This window comes from Pinus tabuliformis, chromosome J (genome assembly GCF_031772625.1).
Source record: "Pinus tabuliformis cultivar Carrire ecotype Pingquan chromosome J, CPIR1, whole genome shotgun sequence".
Classification (NCBI taxonomy): Eukaryota; Viridiplantae; Streptophyta; class Pinopsida; order Pinales; family Pinaceae; genus Pinus; species Pinus tabuliformis.
The window spans coordinates 870,133,230-870,156,670 of NC_142295.1; the positions used below are offsets into that span (position 1 = coordinate 870,133,230).

The window sequence follows — 23,441 nt, forward strand, 5'->3', positions numbered from 1 at the left end:
AGGGGATTCAACGTATGGGTGCTCTCTATGTGTTATATGACCAGCGTATAACCTCCTCAAAGAACAGTGTATAACATCCATCACTTGGCTGTAGTTTTAGGGTTGTGATTAATTAGGGCATCATCTTTTGGATCTTTTCTTCATCAAACCCAAAACAGGATGAAGAGAGATCTCAAGAGAGTGAATGTGTAGAATGACTTAAAGTCTCCTTCTATTTATACTAAAAATGTATAGGTTTGAATAGACATGACGTTTGGGCTTCTAGAGCCTACATAAGAGCTGGTCAGCTTGATAATAATTCCATAATCTAAATAAATTCATATCTCCATAAATACTTATCGGAATCGGATGATCTTTGGATCAATCCTACACCTCTCGATGAGAGGGATCCAATAAAAATATCAATTGTCATAAATAAGCTGACCCACATGGAGTTTGGCCCTAGTTGCTAATTTAACAGGAGAGTTATCCAGAGGCCCTACTAAGTACTTTCAATCCTAAGGGGAGGGAAAATTCCGAGGCCAACCCATTAATCAACAGGCACAAATGTTAGATCCATCCCAAGGTCAACACTCTTCTCTAAGTAGTCAACGCCCTAGCTACTATGCCTTGAAGTGTCGTAAAGTGGGGTTAGATGTCCTCTCTGAAGTGGCGGAGAAGTATTAAACAATACCTCTAGGGTCAACAATTGTACTTGGGAGAAAAAATCTAAGACATACCCTCAAAATCAAGTGAGATCAACATCACAAGTGAAGTAACCATAATAGAATTATAATGGACCATATTTAATGCCAAAGGCACAAGAGTTCTTAATATTCAAAGGTATTTCTAGCTTAGTGTATGTCCTAAACTAGGAAATGCAATGAATATCAAACACGTGCACTAAGCTACGACAAAGAAATCCACATGCAAGAAAAAAATACACCAACAAACATAAATCAGCGAACCATGGAATAACAACAAAAAATCTCAACCATTTTATTAACTTTCAAGCTGAAACTGTGTACAATGGAGTGAAATGATAAAACCTGGGCTTGCTACTACAAGCATGCAATACCTAAGTGAAAATCTAGTGAAAACTCCAACCGAAATGGCTCAATCTGCCCAACGCACTGCCCATAATTTATGCTATTGTTGTTGTTGTTGTTATTGCTACTATTGGAGGAAAATAGTGAAATGACCCTTCAAAACTGCTCCAAAAATTCTAAAAAATTAGAAGAAGGCACCTCACACCCAAACCAACAAAACCCACAAATCGTTTGGGCTGATTCCAGCTAACCCAAAATGCCCAAATTAATGTGAATTTCTCATCCAACAAGTTCTATGCCCAACGAGAGGATTACTATTGCAAATCACTCCCAAAATCCACCCTAGAGCTGATAGAAATGCCACCAAAAGCTCTGTCTGGAAGTGAATAAGAAATCTCATCTCAACTCTTGCAAAAATCCTCCACTTCAAACTTTGCACTGTAGATGGCCTAGAAAAATCCTTGCGCATGCCTTAGAGACAAAAATTCGGCTCTCTTGTTACCAGTGTTCCTAACCTCTAGAAATCTCTAAGAAAGCTCGTCCTCCATTAAAAAAAATTCCTGCAAATTCTCAGCCCCAAAATCTTTTTTCTCCAAAAATTAAATTAAGCCTACACAACCCAATTTTCCTAAGTTTATTTGCCAAAATTATTTATTAATCGCCAAAAATGCAAAATTGAGAATTTCCTTAGCAAAATTTTTAATTGGGGACATGAAAGTGCTTCCCTCCCAAATGTTGTTTTTCCTCAAGCAACTATAATGTTGGATGTTGTAGAACTTGTTCTCCATACCAAGTGGCATCCTCATCTGGCAGGTCCTTCCATCTGACAAGATACTCTCTGATCGTCCTATTCCCGAGTCTCCTCTCCCTCTCCTGCAAGATGGCTTCAAGTATCAAAATAAAGTGTCCCTCATCATCCAAGGGTGGAAAATCCACAACAACTGTAATCGGTTGTTCCAATGCCTTTTTGAGGCAAGACACATGGAGCACATTATGCACCCTACTCCCAGGTGGAATCTCTAGCTCATAGGCCTCCTCTCCAACTCATCGGATCACCCTGTATGGTCCATAAAAATGGGGTTTAAGATTCTCATCTCCCTTCTGCTTTAGCGTTGACTGCCTGTATGGCTGGAGGCGTAAGAAAACTAAGTATCCAACCTAAAAATGTCTCTCCACATAATGTTTGTCTGCATACATCTTATGTTGGTTCTGCGCCATCTGCATGGTTATCTTTGAGATCCCTTAGGATCTCTTGGCTCTCCTATATCCAATCCTCTTCCCTAGGGGCTCTTATGTCTCCAAAAATCATGTTAACAAAAGATAATGCATCATAACCATAAAGAGCATGAAAAGGTGACATACCGATGGACATATGGTGAGTAGTGTTGTAGTATTACTCTCTCAAATGAAGTTGCTTCACCCATGTGCACTGTTGCCCAGTCACATAGTTCCGCAAATACCCATTCAACCATTTACTCACAATCTTTGTCCGCCCATCTATCTGGGGCTGGTAACTAGCACTAGGAGTGAGTTCAATGCCCACCAATATGAATAAGTCCTTCCAGAATTCCCCCATAAATTTATTGTCTCAATCATTGATGATGGTCTTGGGAAGACTATGTAACCTGAACACCTCCCTAAAAAAGAGCTTGGTTATATGTGAAGCTGAGGATCTAGAGGGAATGGCGAAGAAGTGAGAAAACTTGGTCAGTCTGTCCACTACCACATATATACAATCACACCCCTGCACAGTTGGAAGTCCAGTGATAGAGTTCATGGATATGCTTTCCCACTTCCTCTCTGGGATCAAAAGGGGTTGAAGTAAACCAGTTGGATGTGCCTGCTCCCCTTTATTCCTCTAACAAACATCACACTCATGAACATGCCTCAGAACATCCTCCTTGAGGCCTCTCCAAGTGAAATGCTCCCTGATAGTCCTGTAGGTTTTGAAAAACCCTTGATGTCCCGCCAAAGGTGAATCATGAGATGTATGCAGGATATTCTCCTACAACTGTGAACTCGGTACCAAACATATCCTATCCTTGTAATAAATCACCTCATCCATCAATTTATACCCGTCACCTCGTACAATACCATTCAAGATCTTACATGCATGTCAATCCTTGGAGTACTCCACCAATAACTATGCCTTCCAATCCTGAGTGATGTCCATCAATGAGAGTGTTGCGGGCCTCCTCGATAAAACATCAACCATGATATTATGCTTTCCCTTGACATACTCAATCTCAAAATCATAGGCTTGGATCTTACTGACCCACTTTTGTTGCCTCTCCTAAAGCTCCTTCTGCTCTAAAAGGAATCGAAGATTGTTGTGATCAATGTTCACCTTGACCCTGTAACCCACCAAACACTGCAGAAATTTGGCCAACACATGAATTATGGCCAACATCTCCTTATCATAAATAGAATATAATATCTCATGTAGTTGTAGCTTATGGATCTCAAAAGCAATCAAGTGGCCTCTCTATGTCAAAAATGCTCCAATGCCCTCTCCAGATGCATCACACTCCAATACAAAGGGCCTTGAAAAATCTGATAATGCCAAAACTGGACAGCGGCTCATCACTCTCAAGAGGTGCTCAAAGGCCTCTTGTGCCACGTCTGTCCACTCAAATGCTCCCTCCTTTGTCAGGTCTGTGAGGGGTGCTAAAAACTGAGAAAATCCCTTCAAAAACGCCCATAGTAAGTGCATATGCCCAGGAAACCCCACAACTTCATCACATTCCTGGGTGTAGCCAATCCAAAATAGCCATGATCTTCTCCTGATGGACCTTGACTCCATCCTGCCCAATCAAATGCCCCAAATACAACATATTTGTCAATCCTCACACTTAAACATCTTGGATTAGAAATTTTGCTCCTCCAAGTGTTGTAAATGCTCCTCCCATGTCATTCTATACATCAAAATATCATCAAAGACTACTAGCACAAATTTGCGCCACTGCTTGCGGAACACATGGTTCATGCAAGACTGAAAAATAGTTGGTGTGTTGGTTAGCCTGAAGGCCATCACCAAGAACTCAAAATGTCCATAGTAACATTTGAACGCAGTGTTCAGGATATCCTTCTCTCACACTTGAATCTGATGGTACCTTGAACGCAAGTCTATCTTAGAGAAGTATTTAACTCCTCTAAGCTCATCCTAAACCCATCAATGCATGGGATCATGTATCCGTTATTCAGTGTCTTATTGTTCAAGGCCTTGTAATCAATGCATATGTAAAGTGTCTCATCCTTATTCACCAACACAATTGAAGAAGTAAATGGACTAGAACTAGGTCTGATGTGTCCCAAGGCTAGCAACTCATGTATGGATCTCTCAATCTAATCCATGTATGCCTTGGCATGTCTGTAAGGAGTAGTGGTGACTGCATGCATTCCCTCCTCCCACTCTATAGTATGATCCAACCCTCTATATTGTGGATGGCATGGAGGAATGGCCCCGAACATTGCCTGATGCTTCTCTAATAGTGCCAAGATATCTAGATGTGGCTGTTGTTGCTTCCTATCTCTGAAATATGCAACTCTATTGCCCATGTTGTGTCCCCATGTCTCAAGTCGGCCTCCATCCTATGTGTTGATACTGCTTGTGGGAAATATGAATGCATGCCCCTCAATTCTACTTGCCTCCCATCTGGTCCCATGAACTCCATCTCTAAATTCTTCCAATCAATGGTGAGACGTGTTGGTTAGTGGTTGTCATTGATGTCAACCCAAGCAGCACCACAGGCTGCCCCGATCTTGCATGGTCATTTTGACTTAACAACTTACTCTATTTTGAGTCAAGGATCTTCTATATAAATTCTACTTGTCCAGATGTTTCCGTTGATAGATGGCGCACCAAGTAATTCTTCACGGTTTGAGAGATATTCATGTTTGAAGTTAGTAACCCCAGTTAGTGGCCTAAAACCCTATGGGGTTGTGGCATGGAACTCATAATTGTTTTTGGTCATTGAATAGTAAATAATTAATAATAATAAAATTGATCCTAAAATCCCTCCAACGTTCACTTGTTGAGGACCCTCTCAACTCAAGACATTCATATAAATAATGACCCTCATATCCTCCTCTAGTAGGGATTTTGCGGCTTCAAACAGGTCATCGTGGAATTTTCGCTATAACTTTGTTTCAACAAAGCTTCAAAAGCTAAAATTAAAACCCATTTGAGTCGAAATATTTATGAGCCTCGTGACTAAATTTCAGATCTTGGTTCGCTATATTTTCGGCGATATGATCTAAGGAAGTTAGGATATTGGAAGGCTCCCGAATTCCATGTCAAACAATTGACGTTGGGAAAATCGTCATAAATTTCTCTCTAAGAATTGGATTAAAATTTCGTAAATATTCACAAAAAGAGGACGGACTCCATTTTGTTGAGTAGTGTGTTCAGGGCTGAAGGTCGCAACAATGACATGTGACACTTCTTACAAGTTCGCTCTACTGAACTAGTCTATAATCAAGTCATCGTGGGAGATTGGGCATGAGTCTTGCTTCAGGAATCCAATATTGATCAGACCTATGGGGTTGGAAAGAGGACTTAGAGAGCTACCACGGGACACAATTTCAGACCCTAGAGATCCAAAATTACATAGATACAACAGAGTCAATATCAAGCTCCTAGAAGGAGAGAAAAAGCATGCATTCAAGGATCATTGCAGTAAGGACCACACATCAACAGTCAAGGGTAAGTCTCCTACAACAAGGTATGTATGATTAGTGTTTACATTTGAAATATGAGTATCATCTCTAACATATGCTTTTGCAGGACAATGTAAGTACATACATGGTCTCGGTTATATGTCTGTCTCTATATGTCATAGTTAGTTTTGATACCACATTTCGAATGTCCTATTCTTGATACTACACATTTGATGCTACACCAAGTCTGCTAAATCTATATGATGTTGTAACTTCATGTTACTTGTTTTGTCATATTTGATAGAATGGTCTCTGTTGTTGTACTTAGAACTTGGTCCATCACAAGTCTAGGGCCTGTCATCAGTTTTTATTGTATATATCTTTAGGTCAGTTTTGGATATAGTCTTGCATAGAGTCCAGGTCTCTATATCAAGAGGGGGAGTCTTTGCCTATTGTTGCAACAAGTCAAAAACAAAAGTGACATGCACACTTTAGGTACACATTGTAATTTTAATTTGTATTTATTCATTATTATGCACTTACATGTGTTTTTCAGGTAGAGGTAAGTTGAAGGGTATTTTGTTTTGTTTTGGGATTAGTTTCGCTGGGCAAATTTTGCATGCAGGTAGAAGAAGATTCAAATGCAACTTCAAGAAAGAATTCAAGAGCATAAGTATCAAATCAAAGGAAGCATTGCAACAGGACATCCTTTGAAGACATGACATCCATCCATATATTGTGAAGAAGTGTCAAGGCCAAGAGTCATCATTGTAAAGTTGTAAAAGAGTCATTTGTAAAAGTGTCATCATTGGAAGAGTCGTTATTGTAAAAGAGTCAATATGCCTAGAGTCGTAAAGGAATTATTGGGAGGTATATGAGTCTCTGTTGGGATGATGTCATGGTTGGGTTGCAGGTCATAGAGTGATTGGGTATTTGGTCATGTACACAAAAATCATTGTACATATTTATTGAATCGTGGATTGTTGTCCCTTGTTTGGGAATCCACAGTCTTATCTTATTTCAGTGATTATAGGGTGTCAGGGAGATGCTAGGAAGGTGTATGAAGTCACTTACAAGTTGGGGCTTGTGAACACTTTAAGGTGTTAGGGTGGTGTTAGGGTGAGTTGTGGCTCGCTAGGGTGTTGGGGCATTCATTCAGTTGATTACTGAAGAAACCAGGGTGTTGGGGCGTCCTTCCAAAGGGAGCTAGAGAAGAATGCTTTTCTAGAATTCTAGGAAGTTGTTGCTTTCATTTCAGTTGGGGCTGAAGATTAAAGAATTTATTAGAAAAGTGTTTGGTGGTTTTTTACCCGGAGGGGATTTTCCACCTAAAATTCTTGTGTCTAATGTGTTCTTTTATTTACTGTTACTACTGCATAAACATTAATAATAATTGAAGATTAACTAATTCTATGAAAAGATTTAAAAGTGCTCATTTCTAAGGAATACTGATTCACCCCCCTCTCTCAGTATTTCCAACAAGGCACCCCATAGAATATAGCCACTAGACACCCAACACCACAAAGAAATGATTTTTTATCGAATAATTTCCCAGGGTTAGGGTCAAGCTAGGAACATATATAGTGTACTACATGGTCTGATCCCCTGGTACGAGCAATGGAAACCCCTCAAATGTCTTCTTGTGTATGCCTCTCTTCTCCACCATCTAAGCATCAATAAAATTGTGGGCACTTTCCACTAGCATTGAAACACATTGTCCTTGCACTATGCTCCTGATTCATAGTGTCAAATACTTTAGAACTCCCAGAAGTGAAGAAATAACTCCTCAAGTAGACAAAATCGGTCCTCCTTATGGTGGTGGTGGTGGCAGTCCACCTCCCATGGACTGGGGTTCTCTATCTCATCATCAAGCTCACTATCTGAATACACCTCTATGTAATGGGCCTTGCCATTGGTTCACTTGTGCCTTTGTGTCCATGGCTCCTAAAACGTGAAGCACAACTTCCTCCTTCGGAGGTCTCTGCTAGTCTCATCATCAAGATGTCCATGCCCAACCTCTCTATGTATCTGTTTGCTATCTCGTCCCCATTGGGGTGTAATGCCTCTAATAGGTATAGGGACCTTGGTCTTGGGCAAGACATCAATCATGTCTCGGGTGCTAGAGATGGCATCCTATAATGTCATAGGCCTATAATCCCTCACCCAACCACGTCAGGGATCAACTAGCCCCTTAATGAACAACATGATCAACTGGGCCTCTGAAATGTCTGTAACCATCATGACCAATCGTTGGAACTCTGATATATAGGCCTTAGGACTACCAGTTTATCTCATATGTGCCAACTCCCTAAAGTGCAACTCTGGATCCTTCGTATCAAACCTCTCAACCAACCTCTTGGTCAACTCTGTATAGGAAGTAATGTGTATGTGTCCAAGACTGATCAAGCCATGATACCACCACTCCTATGCATATCCCTCCAAATGCAGGGTGGAAAATTAGATAGCATCAATCTCTCACATGTGGTTCAGAAGGAGATAAGTGTTTAGCTTGTGGACCCATGTTCCAATTGAGCTCTTGGCTAACCCATCATAGTATGGAAGTGTGACCTTCCCTGCTACCTTATGCACCTCCTGGTTCGGTTGTCCTCCTCTATAAGACGTTCCAGGTCGAATCTTGTGTCTCTCCTTAAGGTGTATAAAATCTCCAAAAGTCATGACACGTTGAATCCTTGGATCCATCCCTCATACTCATGAATCTTCGTCTCCACAGAATGCACTAAATCTGTAACAAGATATGGTTCTCTCTCTGGCTCATCCACAAACTGTGGCATCGTGGGATGACCAACCTATCCACTAGGTTGCTGAAATGTACGCTCATGCATGTGGTGACTCTCACCTCCTACCTTGGAACCCCCATCTCCATTATGGTCATGCCCTAGCTAATTCTAAACTTTCAGTCCCATTATATGTTGCATCATATCCATCATCAACTTGCCCTGCCTCTATATCCGTTGATTCACCCTCAACAACTCGTCCATAACTTGGTTCTGACCACCTTGTCTTGGCTGCTCATTACCTTCATTACAACCCTAACCCTCTATGCATTCTTCTCTGTTATCAAGCTTTGTATCAGAAAAATGGTTAGGTTCTCCTCCTCTTTTGCGTCCTCTTCCTCTACCTCTACCTCTACCGCTGGTACGATAGACCATTCCACCAAAAGGTCTAGACATCCATTGTTCTTGTTCCCACAGCTGAACAAGAACATGCTTTGATACCACTATAATGTTCCAAACTAGGAAATACAATGAATATAAAACATAAGCACTAAGCTACAACAAGGAAATCCACACATGCAAAACAAAATTTACACCAACAAATATAAATCAATGAACCATGGAATAACAAAACATTTGAGCCATTTTATTATTTTTCAAGTTGGAACTGAGTACAATGGAGTGAAATGATAGAAACTGGACTTGCTACTGCAAGCATGCAATACCCAAGTGAAAATATAGTTAAAAATCCAACCAAAATGGTTTGATCTGCCCAACGCACTACCCAGAAACTTTTGCTACCACTGCTACTACTACTGGAGGAAAACAATAAAATGACCCCTCAAAAATTCTCCAAAAAATCTAAAAAATTAGAGGAAGGCTCCTCACACCCCAATCAACAAAACCCAAAAATCGTTTGGGTTGATTCTAGCTAACATAGAATGCCAAAATTAATGTGAATTTCTCAACCAACAGGGTTTGCGCCCAACCAAAAGATTACTACTACAAATCACTCCCAAAATCCACCCTCTAGCTACTAGAAATGCCACTGAAAATTCTCTCCAGAAGTGAACAAGAAATCTCAGCTCAACTCCTGTACAAAACCTCCACTTCAAAACCTACATTGTAGATCGCCTAGAAAAACCCCTATTCAAGCCCTAGAGACAGAAATTTGACCCTCCTGATAGCAATGTTCCTACCTCTAGAAATATCCAAGAAAACTCCTCCATTGAAGAAATTTCTTGCAAATTCTCAACCCCGGAATCCACCAAATACCTACTTCCCCAAACACCATGAATTCCTCAACTGCATCCTCATGGAACTCACACACGCTAGAAACTATCTGCAAAACGACCCTCCAAATGCCAAACTCTACATGCAAATTCTCTTCTAGAGTGATAATCAAAGTTCAGTAAAGAAGAGTTGGAATTCCCACTTGGAAATTCTTGTGCTAAACAACATTGGTTGACTTGGCTAAGCAACCCAAGAAAACTCTCTAGTTCTAAAAATGAAATGCCATAAGATGCAAAAATGAGGCTCTTCTCTTCCTTTTATAATTGTTGCTAATGCTTTCCTTGTGGGCTCCGCCAAATTGACCCCCTTTCTCATTGCCTTCTTCCTTGTGGTTCAATTTTCCTAGGGTGTTTGATTTCCCTTCTAGAGTGGTCCCCATAATCCATTACCAATTTAATTTTCTTTTTCCAAAGTTGAACCTTCCTTTTTCTCCAAAAAATAAAGTAAGCCTCCACAACCCAATTGTCCTAAGTTTATTCGCGAAAATTGCAAAATTGATAATTTCCTTAGCAAATTTTTTAATTGGGGACATGCCACTTAGGGTTTGTAAACAATTACCATGCTTAGATATGGAAGAGTTATCAAGATGCCCTATTGGGTACTTTCAATCCTAAGGGGAGGAACAATTCCAATGCTGACCCATAAATCAACAAGCACAAATGTATAATAGGATGGTGGGGGTTTTATTTCATGGAAGATGCCACCATTTGTGTACTAGCTATGAAATACCATCACTCTTTAACATTATAATGTGAAGACAGAGAAATCATGGGATTTGAGTTACCCCTTTCCTCGGACTATTTTTACCACCACTCTTGTGAGCCTTTACCTTTAATGATTTTATTTTTCTTGCATAGCTCGAGTCAAAAGCTTTTATTTATGCGTCAATCACCCCTTAAAGATGAAAAGATGAATTGATTCCTTGTTCATGTTGAAGAATCTAGGGCATATGTCGTTAGTGAGATTCTTCTACGTGATAACTATTTGTGAGGCATTTTATCTTTAGATTATTAGCACAATCTTTTGTTGATTTCATTAGTGTGTGTATTTCTTACTTCATCAAATAGTTATCAGAACAAAGAGACAAGAACACAAGAAATTGGCATTCTGTCAAGGCCAAAACCTCTCCCTCTAGGACAGGAAAACCCGCACAAAATTCTTCTTATAGAGATTCTTACTGACGAACACCAAGACCAGAACCCTTGACTTCCTGAGCCATTCCAAGACCAACACACCAATCCTCCTCTTTGTCTGAAATCATCATTATTACTATTCCTTCACCAAATTCATCATTACTTCACCTTTACTAAGGTCTTCATTACTTCTGTCAAGATCATGAGTATGTCAAGACAGAGATATTATCATCAAATTTATCCCGAGACTGATGACTGTGATTTCTGTTCTTCTGTTTCATCACGATACATATCTTGCTCCTGAGACAGAGTATACATCGAGATATAGTGAGATCATCATGATCCTATCCATTGAGACTGAATGTTCCTGTAGGATTATCGAGGTCATCATGATTATGTTGAGACTGATAGTGTGTTGCAATGAGATCACTGATATTTATTGTAAATGTGTTGCGACTACCACTACATTTAGTATGTCACACAGCTACCCCGAGACTTATTACTAAGGTGTCTTGTGATGTTTCTCTATTACACATATGCAATGATCGTATATCGAGAGTATGTTACAGGGACTTCGATCACTGTGAGATTACAATGATTGCTGCGTCATGATTGAATTTTGCATTATGTTGAGATTGTGATCATAGTAATGCCAAGACAAAGTTTCCTCCTACACCAAAACGGAGTATCCATCGTTTTTTGTGATGCTATACTTTGTTGTACTCACTGAGACGGTATGGAGGAGTTCAATCACCTTCATATCCAAAGTTACGCTCCTATAATATCCATCGAATATCATGGATACTTCTTCAATCGAAACCTTGTCATCTTTTCTTTATGCGAGATCCCTGAGCCCATTGTGTCATACGAAGATTTTTGGAGATATATACGAAATTATTTTTTTCTTGACTTTGACTCTGAGTTCACACGCTTATTTATAGTGGTTTGACCCATCTATTTAATCTGACATGTTATGATGCATCATTGCGACCTTTTTATTGAGCTGACATGTCTTCTTAACTGTCTTTCATATCACTTATATTGCAGTCTTCTTCTTTGGAGGATGGTGCTTGTCATGGAGGGCTACGTGACAATAGGTTGACCCGTGTATATTACATAAATGCTCAAGAAGAGTTCTTTAACATGATTTTGACTCTTTGACTTTTCTAGACCTATGGAATGAGCAAGAAACTCATCCATATAATTTGCAAAAATAGTATTTCTTTTCTTTACAAGTACAAAGATCAAAATTACATGTATAAATACCGAACCTAGTTACATTTTCATCAGCACTCTTATCTTAACTAGGGAGGTATTTACAATGGTACTTGGTCATTCTCAATCTGAAGAATTTCTCATAAGAAGGTTTAGATTTGGTAATCCCATATGTATAACATCATATCAACCAACATTGTCACAGTGCAAGGCCTTGACTAACAACTCCATATCTTCACGAGACCATGAGCTATAATGCTGGCGAGACCAATGATTTATAGAAAACTTCATAATTGTCTCTCAATGTACATGCCCACCTGGGTGTTCACTAAGTATGACCTTCTAGGACTATTCTTATCATGGGTTCCCAACCCTCAAAGAATATTGGTCCTCTTGGCTAGACTTATCTTGGATGCCCTACACATCCTCAAAGGGTATCAGATGCCAGATGATTACCTAACCCTCCATTCTTTCTTCCCAGGTGAAGACAAGAATGGTGTGTCTATCATGTGTCTACATTTCCATTCATGCCCTTCACCTAAACTTACGAGTGTTAGTCTTGGTCTAGTGCATGACACATGAAATAGAAAAAACAAATTGTCACTCCTTTGTAATTAGGGGTGATATAATTCAAGCTCCCTCTTGATCATGGACTTGTCAAAGCTTCCTCTTAGCTAGGGACTCTTCAATAAATCAATAACTTCTTCTTCGTGGGTCCTTCAGCTGCTTGATCAACTTCTCTTCTTGATGTCATGAAAGTTAGTTGAGCTTATTTCTTTTAGGGAAACACTCATTGATCACTTTCCTCAGTTCGTTATTTAATTCATTTCTTCATGGAAAGTAGCATTCTTCATATCTGGAACCTTCGTCATATGACTACTTCCTTCTCATCATGCTTCTTCCATTCATCACATGAATGCTAGTTGTACTTGTAAGTAGCCTTGCATGAAATTATTGAGATATTATTCAAGAAACCAAGTATATCATTAAATCAAATCGTACCTTACTAGGTGGCTCTTCATCACGGCATATTTTTGTAGCTATCAACATCCTGCACACATATTGACATATCTACCAATGATATGCATTGTCAAGGGTCTTCATCTTTTTCAGACTTTCATCAGAGTCTTCATATCTTTCCGAGAGATTTCCTATTCAAATCTTCTTGGTCTTTTGGATGTTGATCGTCTTCATCATGGTTGCATATCTCACGATCTCCTCCTTCGTCACAAATTCCATTCCCAACATCTTTTAATCAAAGTTTCTTCATTGTAATCAATTGCCTGATACTTCATATGAGGATATATTATGTTGATTTCATATAGTGTGACTTGTCTCTTTCTGTATCTTTTCAAAGGAGGAGATCAATTTCCCTTTATCATGCTTCTTAAGATAGAAGTGATGATCTATATTCCCTACAACCATATGACATGACATTATAAAAATTAAATACAAGCATACGTACCTCAATTTATCTTTAGGTCATCTAGGCTTCTTCTAACAACTTTCCTGATTGAAGTGTCTTCAATCCCTTTATCTGCTTCATCTCTTATGACATCATATGATCGTTCCATAAATTCCATAAGTTGGAGTTTCTGATGAAACACTTTCGTCCTCTCTTGATTAGTGAATCCTCTGACTAGGATTCTATCAAAGAATTTTGAGGATCTTGTATACCCTCATATGGCATATGTTTCTCTTTTGACTTGATGTATGATGAGACCTGTCCTGGATGACTTCCTCCTTTGCTTCAATGTCCAATGAGGTTCCCAAGAGTTATGTCCTTTGTGTTCGATTTTCATGAATCTTGTTTTCCATGATTCCCATGGTGATGCCACGAGTTCTTGCTTCTACTGCTTTCGTGATGCCACAATACATCTTAATATCATCACCATATCTAAAGATTTAGGAGCTTATGTTAGGACCCCTTTTGTGAGAGAGACCATCTAATCATAGTGGAGATTTGTTGCTCTCTCTTTCCTTCGCCCTTTTTCTTCAGCTTCCTCCATCTTTCCCAGATCTCTCAATTGATATCTCATGAAGATATTCCTTCATTATTTGATACCTTTATTTTTGTGTAGGTCTAAGTGTTGTGACCTTCTTTACTACAATTTCATAGAGTATATATTCTAGTATTTCATATATCTCTCTTTATGTCTCCTCTTCTGCTACATAGGCATGAGACTACCTTTGAGTGATTTCATATGAATCCTATGAGTCTCTTGTTGCATTCAAACAATGCTTGATCTTTAGAGACCTTTCCATAGACATCAATGTCTTTTTATTTTCTATGAGGATTATGAAATTCCTCATTATTCTATGCAAGGACTTTCAATGACTCATCAACCTGTAGGTCTCCTTGCAATCATGAAGTCATTTTACCAAATTGATTAATGAAAAGTACTTATTTGATTGGTGAAGACAAAATCTTTACCTTGATCATGTTGATGAAGAAGATGTATGAGGGCTTCTTCTTGCATTATCTTCATTCAAATGAGAAAGCCTTTCCTCAATAGATAGGTTGCTCCTTTTCATGAGGATTATTTGTTGCTTCATTAGATGATCTTCTTTCGTATTGTGAATCAGGATTGCTCCTAGGGTTTCAACTTTCTCAAAGCTGATGTGATCTTTGTTTTGAAATCCTTCGAGTTATCTTGATTTGTAGACATCCTGATGACATTCTTGGTGGGCTTTCGATGATGATTGTGGAGACACAAGTGCTTGCTGTTGTAGACTATCTTCTTGATTGCATAGAAAAAAACCCTTGCTGATCTAGAGTGTTGTTGTAGACTGTTAGAGTTTGATCAAGATTATGGTTTGATCCTGCAATGTAGATCTTGATATCCTGTTAGCTTGCTTTGATGATATGCTAGAAACTTGGTCCTTGAAATGTCTCTTTTCTGCCCTTCCTTTGACTGCAACCATAGCTCTGATACCACGTTGAAGAATCTAGGGCATATGCTGTTAGTGATATTCCTCTATGTGATAAATATTTGTGAGGCATTTTATCTTTAGATTATTAGCACAATCTTTTGTTGATTTCATTAGCGTGTGTATTTCTTACTTCATCAAATAGCTATTAGAACAAAGAGACAAGAATATAAGAAATTGGCATTCTTCCAGGGCCAAAACCTCTCCCTCTAGGAGAGGAAAACCCTCACAAAATTCTTCTTATAGAGATTCTTATTAACGAACACCAAGACCAAAACCCTTGACTTCCTGAGCCATTCCAAAACCAAGACACCAATCCTCTTTTTTGTCTGAAATCATCATTATCATTGTTGCTTCACCGAAGTCATCATTACTGTACCTTTACTAAGGTCTTCAGTACTTCTATCAAGGTCATGAGTATGTCAAGACAAAGATAATCTCATCAAATGTATCCCGAGACTGATGACTGTGATTTCTCTTCATGGGTTTCATCATTATACATATGCTTGCTCCTGAGACAGAGTATACATCGAGATATGGTGAGATCATCGTGATCTTATCAATCGAGACTGAGTGTTCCTGTAGGATTATCGAGGTCAACATGATTATGTCGAGACTGATAGTGTGTTGAGATGAGATCACTGATATTTATTGTAAATGTGTTGCAATTACAACAACGTTCAATATGTCACACAACTACCTCAAGGCTTATTACAAATGATATTTCTTTATTACACATATGTTGAGATCGTATATTGAGAGTATGTTACAGGGACTTTGATCATTGTGAGATTACAGTGACTTCTGCATCGTGATTGCATTTTGCATTCCGTTGAGATTGTGATCATAGCAATGCCAAGATAGAGTTTCCTCCTACACCGAGACAGAGTATCTATCATTTTCTATGACGCTATACTTCACTATACTCACCGAGACGTATGGAGGAGTTCAATCATATACATATCCAAAGTGTACGCTCCTATAATATGCATCGAATATCATGGAGAATTCTTCAATCGAAACCCTGTCATCTTTTCTTTATGCGAGATACCTAAACCCATAAGAAGGTTGAACATTTTTGAAAGCATGCTTGGACTGATGGATATATCTGATTTAGTTGATAGGGAGAGATGAAGCATCTTGGGGTGACAAGATGCTTGGGAGGATATCTGGCCGGCCTGTGATGATGTCTAGATCCCAAAGTAGGGAGGGTATCATTGGTCTTGTGGAGCTCCGACCTTGGATACGATACCTAGATCCCTGGGTTGGTGTTAGAGCTGAAACTTGATGGTACCTATAGTGGCTAAAGCTTGGAACACACCTTAGTCCCAACCGGTTAGATACCTTGGTCAAGTATCTAATCTTTAACATTGCATATGCTACAACTCTTCGTAGAACATATCATTTTTGAGTTCATCCTTACACACACACACACACATATATACCTCCCACATTAAAAGGGAGTGTTGAAGAATGTAACTAGTGTCGGTCTTAATCATTATATTTGTCAAAAGAAAGAAAAATAAACTTTTATTGTAAAATAAAATTGAATTATTAAAGCATGGGTTTCATGCTTGGGTTATTGGTCAATAGGTCAAAGCACCCATTGTGTACTCTAGGATTTTTGTTGACTCAAAGTCAAAAACATTATGTAAAAAACCCTTCCTATGCTCTTTGTATCAAGAAAGAAAAATTATTGTGTCTTGCACCTCATCCATCAAGTCGGCTTCAAGGACATCAAATTGATCAAGCTGGCCTCAAACACTCTGTCAAGTCAACCTCATAATAGAGACACAACCACTATATATAGCCATGCTACTCAACCCATTTTGGATGATTCAAGCAATGCGCTCGATCTGCAATTAGAAGATGCTAAAGGGATGCAAAGATCTAGAAAAGGAGATAACCCAAGCAAGGAAAGAAGAGAAGCATATCAAGCTGAAAGAACCAAAGTCTTCATGCTTTTTCTGTCACACGCTAGCTGCAGGGGCCAAGGATGGAGAAAGAATTTCAGAAGTTGTATTGAGGGTTCACTTGGTGGATGAAGGGATTCTATATTCTCGGTTTAAAGGTCTAGATTGTCTCATCTTGATTTGAATCTATTAGAAGAGTTTGATTAGATTTTCCCCTTCATAGGGTTTTTTCCTAGTGCCTACATCTTGTGTTCCCTTGATGTCTTTGTGATCTTCTTGTTTTATAGAGAAATCAAGTCAAGGAAAATCAAATTATACATTGCCCTAGATTTCTCAACAAATCAAATCAATGTGTTGTTCAATGGTGACCACATCATTTCCTGACAACCTCAACAACCATTCTTCAAATTTATTAGTCATTTTGTTGCAAAATCCTTGAATGCACTCATGTCCAAAGGCTTGAAAGCATTTGTGAGCCATAGCTTTGCCATTGTGGCTAAGGTAGATGGATTCTTCAAAAGAACTTTGGCTACAAGCGTCTCTGGGGCAACTTTCCTTTTGGAAAAATATTAGCTTTTTACTAGGTCTTTGACTAGAAGCTTTTGAGCTGGAATAAGACGTTGGATTTGCCAGATAAGAATTTAAGCTTGGCTTTGGGATAATTTTATCAATTGAAATGTAAACATAGACTTCAGCGAATGAGGAGAACTCAACTCATCCCCAAAAACGGTGCCAAAAATGTTACCACAAACTCTAACATCTTATTGCAAAGCCTCACTAGGCATCCCAAGTTAACGAAAATAATGAGATTGGCCACCACTATCATCTTCGTGGTTGCTTTTCTCTATGGATGGAAGTTATCCCCACAAAGGTGGCTTCCCCAAAAAGTCTTAGAGATAAAGTAACCCAAGGATTCCTAGGCTAAATACCCTCTAAGGACTATGTTAATTTAGACAACCTAGAATAACATTCAAAAAGGTAGGGCTCCAAATGAAATGGGGTAGCGAGTTCAAAGAACCTATGGCTAGGTCTAGAGGGCTAAGATAAGTCCAAGAGATGCTCAAATAGATTCCAAACACATACTACCTTAAATTTAATGATCGATGTTATAAATTAGGGCTTAAAATAAAAACAATTTACATGCGAAATTTGAGACAACAATAGCAACTACAACCCACAATTAATGATAAAAATTAAACTATCAAAAGCTATTTAATGAGCAAACAAGGAAAAAGATTACTTTTCAATGTGTGAAAATGCACAAAACAACTATTAAACCCTAGACATCAACCCTAGAGTTATGGCTGGAAAATGCATAAAAATGATATTTTTCCCTTTTCACTCTAAGAGATGCAAAACCTAACTCTAGGGCTATGATATTTAAGGTATTTTATGCTATTTAATGTAGATTTTGCCATAACCTAACCGTAGTTTACTATTAAAAAGAAGAAACAGATTAAATTGTTTCAAGATTGACACCCAATGGCTAGTGCCTTATCAATCTTGCATATATGCAGTAAAAAAAATGGATGAGGTCAAAAGTGGAAGATCTTGGTTGGACCAAGTAAGAGAGAGAAAGTCTCTCAATCAAACCCCAGCGATTTTCAATCAATTGGAGATTTAAGGTCAAGAAATGTTATTCTAAGTTTCCTTGATGGATTCTAGGCAACAAATCTTGCAAAGGAGGTTTTAGAGCCATCATGAAAACTTCATATAAACCCTAATTCTACAACATTGCAAAATGGGAGAAGATACTAACAATAAAATAGTAGAATTCATTGTAGCATCACTTCATCAATCCAAAAGAAAATCCTTCCAAGCAATTTTATCCTCACCAAGACAATTCACTATCCTTTAATAATCCATTGCATCCAAGAGACAAGAGAAATTGGTGCGCACTGTCGCACAAGAGAAATAATGAGTGTGTGACAATGATCCTCCTAAATCAACTTCCCTCTACTTATATAAGGGAAATGAAGTCGATTTAGAGTGCAATAATACTAAGAGTCCTAAAAATAATATTTTAAGTAATTACAAGTTAAGTAGGTCACAAGTCAACCTAAAAGATAGCTATCTCAATGCTAAAACATAACAAAAAACCCCATTTTAGCCCACACAAGTGGGTAAAAGGTCCTCCAAGGGTGATGCCATCCTCCAAAGTTGAAGATCTCCATCAAAAAGTGTCATGTATGGGTCACAAGAATACTCACTCGAAGGCCATCTCCTCATCAACCAAAGTTCAATCATCAAGCAAAGCCCTCCTTATGTGTCACCATCAATCAAGCCCACATCATCACTCTATGTCTCATGATGGTGACATCACAAGCCTAGGGCATGACATCATCATCTAGAAAGGTGTACCATTCATTCCAAAGGGATCTCAAGTCATCATCATCAAATTGGTCTAAGAATAGGGCAACTTCCATTGAGAAGGTACAATGTTAGCCTAAGGGCATCCTATCATCTCTAGGCTACATCTTCATCCTAGGTAATGTCTTGGCCTCAATGATCATCATTTTAGGCTTTGGAGGGAAGGAGGTAGTCATAATCAATGTTGGATCCATTCCAAGGTCAATGCTCTTCTCTAAGTGGTTAATGTCTTAGTTGCAATGCCCTAAAGTGTCATCAAGTGGGGCTGAGCATCCTCTTTGAAGTGCCAAAGAACTATCAATCAATCCCTTAATAGACAACAGTTGTGCCTGGGAGAAAACATCTAAAACATACCTTCAAAATCAACTGAGATCATCATCATAGGTGAAGTAACCATAAGAATATGACAATGGACAATATTTAATGCCAAAGGCACAAGAGTACTTCACACAAACATCATCCTCCAATGTCTTTCTAGCTTAGGGTTTGTAAACAAGAGAGTTATCCAGAGGCACTATTAGGTGCTTCCAACCATATGGGGAGAAACAATGCTTAGGCCGACACATCAATCAACATGTGCAAATGGATAGTGAGATGGTGGGGCTTTTACTTCATGGAAGATGCTACTGTCTATGTACTGGCTATAAAATACCATCATTCTTGAGCATTACAATGTGAAGAAGAAGCAATCATGGGACCTGATGTTGATTTTGGGTAGCCTCGGATGTGCTCTAGCTCCGAAATTTTGTGGAGGGGCTAGAACACATGAGATCTCTAAGACCGAGAAATTGTTTGGAGAAATTCCACCCAGATTGTATTTTATTAAAATAATTAATATTTTTAATGGGGTTCCTAAGTCTAACTTAGGAAAATTAAAATATTAATGGGTATTAATGAAAGTATGGGTGAGAAGCTTCTAAGAGACGAGGATAAAGTCTAATTTAATCTTAGCCGTTGATTAGGGATTTAATCTTGGCTGTTGATTCATCAACATGAAAAGTAGAAGAGAAGACTTGAGAGTCATTTGGAGATACACTGGGCAAATACTCAGTAACTCGAGGGAAATCAATTCTCAAGGAGAAGGAGTTCGATTTCAGAGGGAGAGTTGTAGGGTGAAGGAAGAGGAGGGTATCAACATCAGTTAGAGACTGAGGAGGTGATGCAGAGCATCAGAGGGACAATGCAGAGGGAAGATCAGAGAGACAACGCAGCAAGGGACGCAGTCCTCATGCAGGCCTCATGCAAAAGTGACACAGAGGTGACACAGTGAAGGCTGGAGGGTCTCCGAGGTGTCAAAATTTCTCCAGAGCAAGGAGGAAAATTGTCTCAGGTGTTTCTCTCAGAGGTGTCTCTATATTTTGTAAAATCGTTCCTTGTAAAGAGATTGTTGCTGAAGAATAATAAATAAACCCTCATTTGCTACAACGGTTTTCTCGCATTGAGTTTTTCTGGGGACTATTGTCCAAAATTAACTGTGTTGATGTGATTGATTCTTGTGCTTGTATATTATTGTTATTTTCTTTGTGCTATTATGTGACAACTACAGTAGAATTTATTTTGATGTTTACTGAAGGGTTTTGTAAATAGCTTATTGTGGAAAATAAGTAGGAGAAATAAATCAGTTACTGCAGTAGAATTTCGTGTTAGAAATTTTCACACCTGAGTTACCCCTTTCCTTGGCTTATTTTTACCACCCTTCTTGTGCACTTGTTTCTTTAATATTTTTCTTTTTCTTGCATAGCTTGGGTTACAAGCTTTTATTTATGGATCAATTACCCCTTAAAGATGAAGCAATTTCTTCCTCATTAGGGTTGGGATATCAAAGTTCCTGTCATTTTGATTTTCTCATGACTTAGCTAGGAATTGGGTGAGGGCTAAGGAGGGGGGTAGAGCTCAGGATAGGTTTTTGTCCACCTACATTATTATATCACAACCAATTTTTTGTATTTCATCATAATAGCTCATGCTCTTTCTTTTATGTTTGTTGCATTAATCCCTTAAGGCAGAGTTTCTAAGCCCCTACTCAAGAATGAGGAAAACATGAAGCCAATACTAGTGATAGATAGCAATCAACCTGAAGATTGGGATGTTAACATAGAGTACAGATGGAAAGTGTCAAGTATGGATTACCATGGACATGCAGCATCAATCAGTGCCTCCTATTTGTGTCCCTCATGGACAGTGGAAAGAAAGGCCTCAAAGAAGGTCACACTAGACTAGGGGCTAGGGATAACCTCTACGGTGAAGCTTGGGAAAAAATAAATATAACCAAAAGCGGTCAATCTTCCAACTCGACCCGTGATTCATAACAATATGTTCTTAAACATCAAATGAGAGCACTTGATTACAAAAATGGTTAATGTACCTAATAATGTATGGCCCAACTTCATCTAATAAGTAAGCTAAGATGTCAGAAGAAAGCCCTGACCAGACCATAGAAGGTGGACCTTTGTGGCTAAGCTATCTGTAGATCACATAAGGTTGTTGCCTGGCAAGCTGGATAGAATGGAAGAATTTTTTTTCTCTTAGGGGTCACCCACTTGGGTGGGTAACAGGTACCCACCCAACCCAAAATCTATAACATGTGATGAAAATCATCAATATTGTGATGAAAATCACAAGGGTTTGCCTCCACACAATATAAGGGGCAACAGTACCCACACCGTGTGCTCTTTTTATTAGTGGGTTCATCTTCCTGTTGATCATGAAGCAAAGCATAAGGTCCAAATCCTCCCTCTCAAGTTCAACCAGAATTTACAACACAGATGCAGTGCAGGGCCAAATATATGCAGGAGCACTCAAATATATTTATATAAATATTAAAAATACATGAATCATTGAACTATGATTAGAAAATCCTAAGAAGACATCCAAAAATGGGCACTTATCTCTGGCCATTTCTTAAGCGCTAGGTTTATTTGATTCAAAAGAATAAGAAGATACATCATCTTTCTGTTACATGTGAGCATGGTTATTTCAAAATTGTTTCTTGACAAAACTAGTTCATGTTTGACCAGATTCAAATTGTTCTAATACCCACATTATCTAGTGGAGCTAAAAGTTGCAGACTCAAGAAAAGCTAAGCGCATTTTCAACATTGCTAGTTTTTCCTCTCTGTCATTTGCTTTATCTCGCACTCCTTGAACAACTGCTTCAGGAGCTTTACCTACAAACTGCAAACAGAAGAAATGTTATGCTGGCATGATAAAGCAAATGTAAGTGCTGGTGCAGAGCAAAAGAGAGTTGACACTAGTTTCATGCATAAGAATGATGAGGGATTACATTTGGTGAAGAAAGGTTCTTCATAAATCCATCATACTCAGACTGAAGTTTTGTTAACTGTTTAGAAACACGCTCAATTTCAGTTTGAATATCAACCATATCTTTGAGGGGAAGATAAGCTTCGAGGCCTTCCCTCACAACAAGATGTACAGCTAATTTTGCATGTTCTGTAAAATCAAGCATATCGTTAGTTACTGGGCATGCAATGGGAGGAAAGGCATAACTTGTAAAGAACAAAAAAAATGAACATGAGACTTACAAGAGACTGAAATGTTTCAGTCATAAAAGTATCCATTTTTTGTGATACTAAACAGAGATGTACACTATATCAATACAAAGCCAGATATCACTTTTCACTGCTTGTAACTTTAAAAATTTGAAAAGGTGATTGTAAAGTGATCCTATATTTCTCAAGCTGAAATAATAAGAAAGCATCTTAGGCTTTGGTCATATATTTCAAAAAGAAGCATACCTGGGGGGATATCAGTAAAATGAACATTTCCAGGATCCAATCGAGCAAGTAATTCTAATACTTCCTTTTCTCTCTGCAACCACCAAAATAAAATGATTATATCTCAATCATAACATTAACAGATGGAGTTTCCCAAGTACAATACTACTGCCAACTACAACTGCAGAATGATTCATATGTTCTGAAAGATATTGCTAGTACTTTTAGCATGAAGCATTCATGGCTGCAATGCCTAATGTTTCTCAAACTTTACTTCAGGTTGATATCCTTCTAGACAATGCCACATAAAGGCACCTCCTACACAAAAAAACTCCAGGGGATCTGATATCAGCATTATAATCAATGGCCTTTGGTCTACGGTTGAAACATGACTGCCAGAGGGAAAATGGGGTATAAGTTAACATGAATGG

At 38.6% G+C, this 23,441-nt stretch overlaps 1 protein-coding gene across 4 annotated transcripts in view; it reads right to left on the reverse strand.

The window, feature by feature from the left end:
* Positions 1 to 22,062: 22,062 nt before the first annotated feature.
* EMB2247 (protein EMBRYO DEFECTIVE 2247) overlaps positions 22,063 to 23,441 on the reverse strand; it is a 418,314-nt gene continuing 416,935 nt past the window's right edge. For all 4 annotated transcript variants that reach the window (XM_089378646.1, XM_089378647.1, XM_089378648.1 and 1 more), the window contains 3 exons: positions 23,032 to 23,104; positions 22,560 to 22,726; positions 22,063 to 22,450 (listed from right to left, as the gene is read on the reverse strand). In XM_089378646.1, the coding sequence (XP_089234772.1) occupies positions 22,319 to 22,450; positions 22,560 to 22,726; positions 23,032 to 23,104 (372 nt within the window). In that variant the 3' untranslated portion in view covers positions 22,063 to 22,318. The remainder of the gene's footprint in view (positions 22,451 to 22,559; positions 22,727 to 23,031; positions 23,105 to 23,441) is intronic.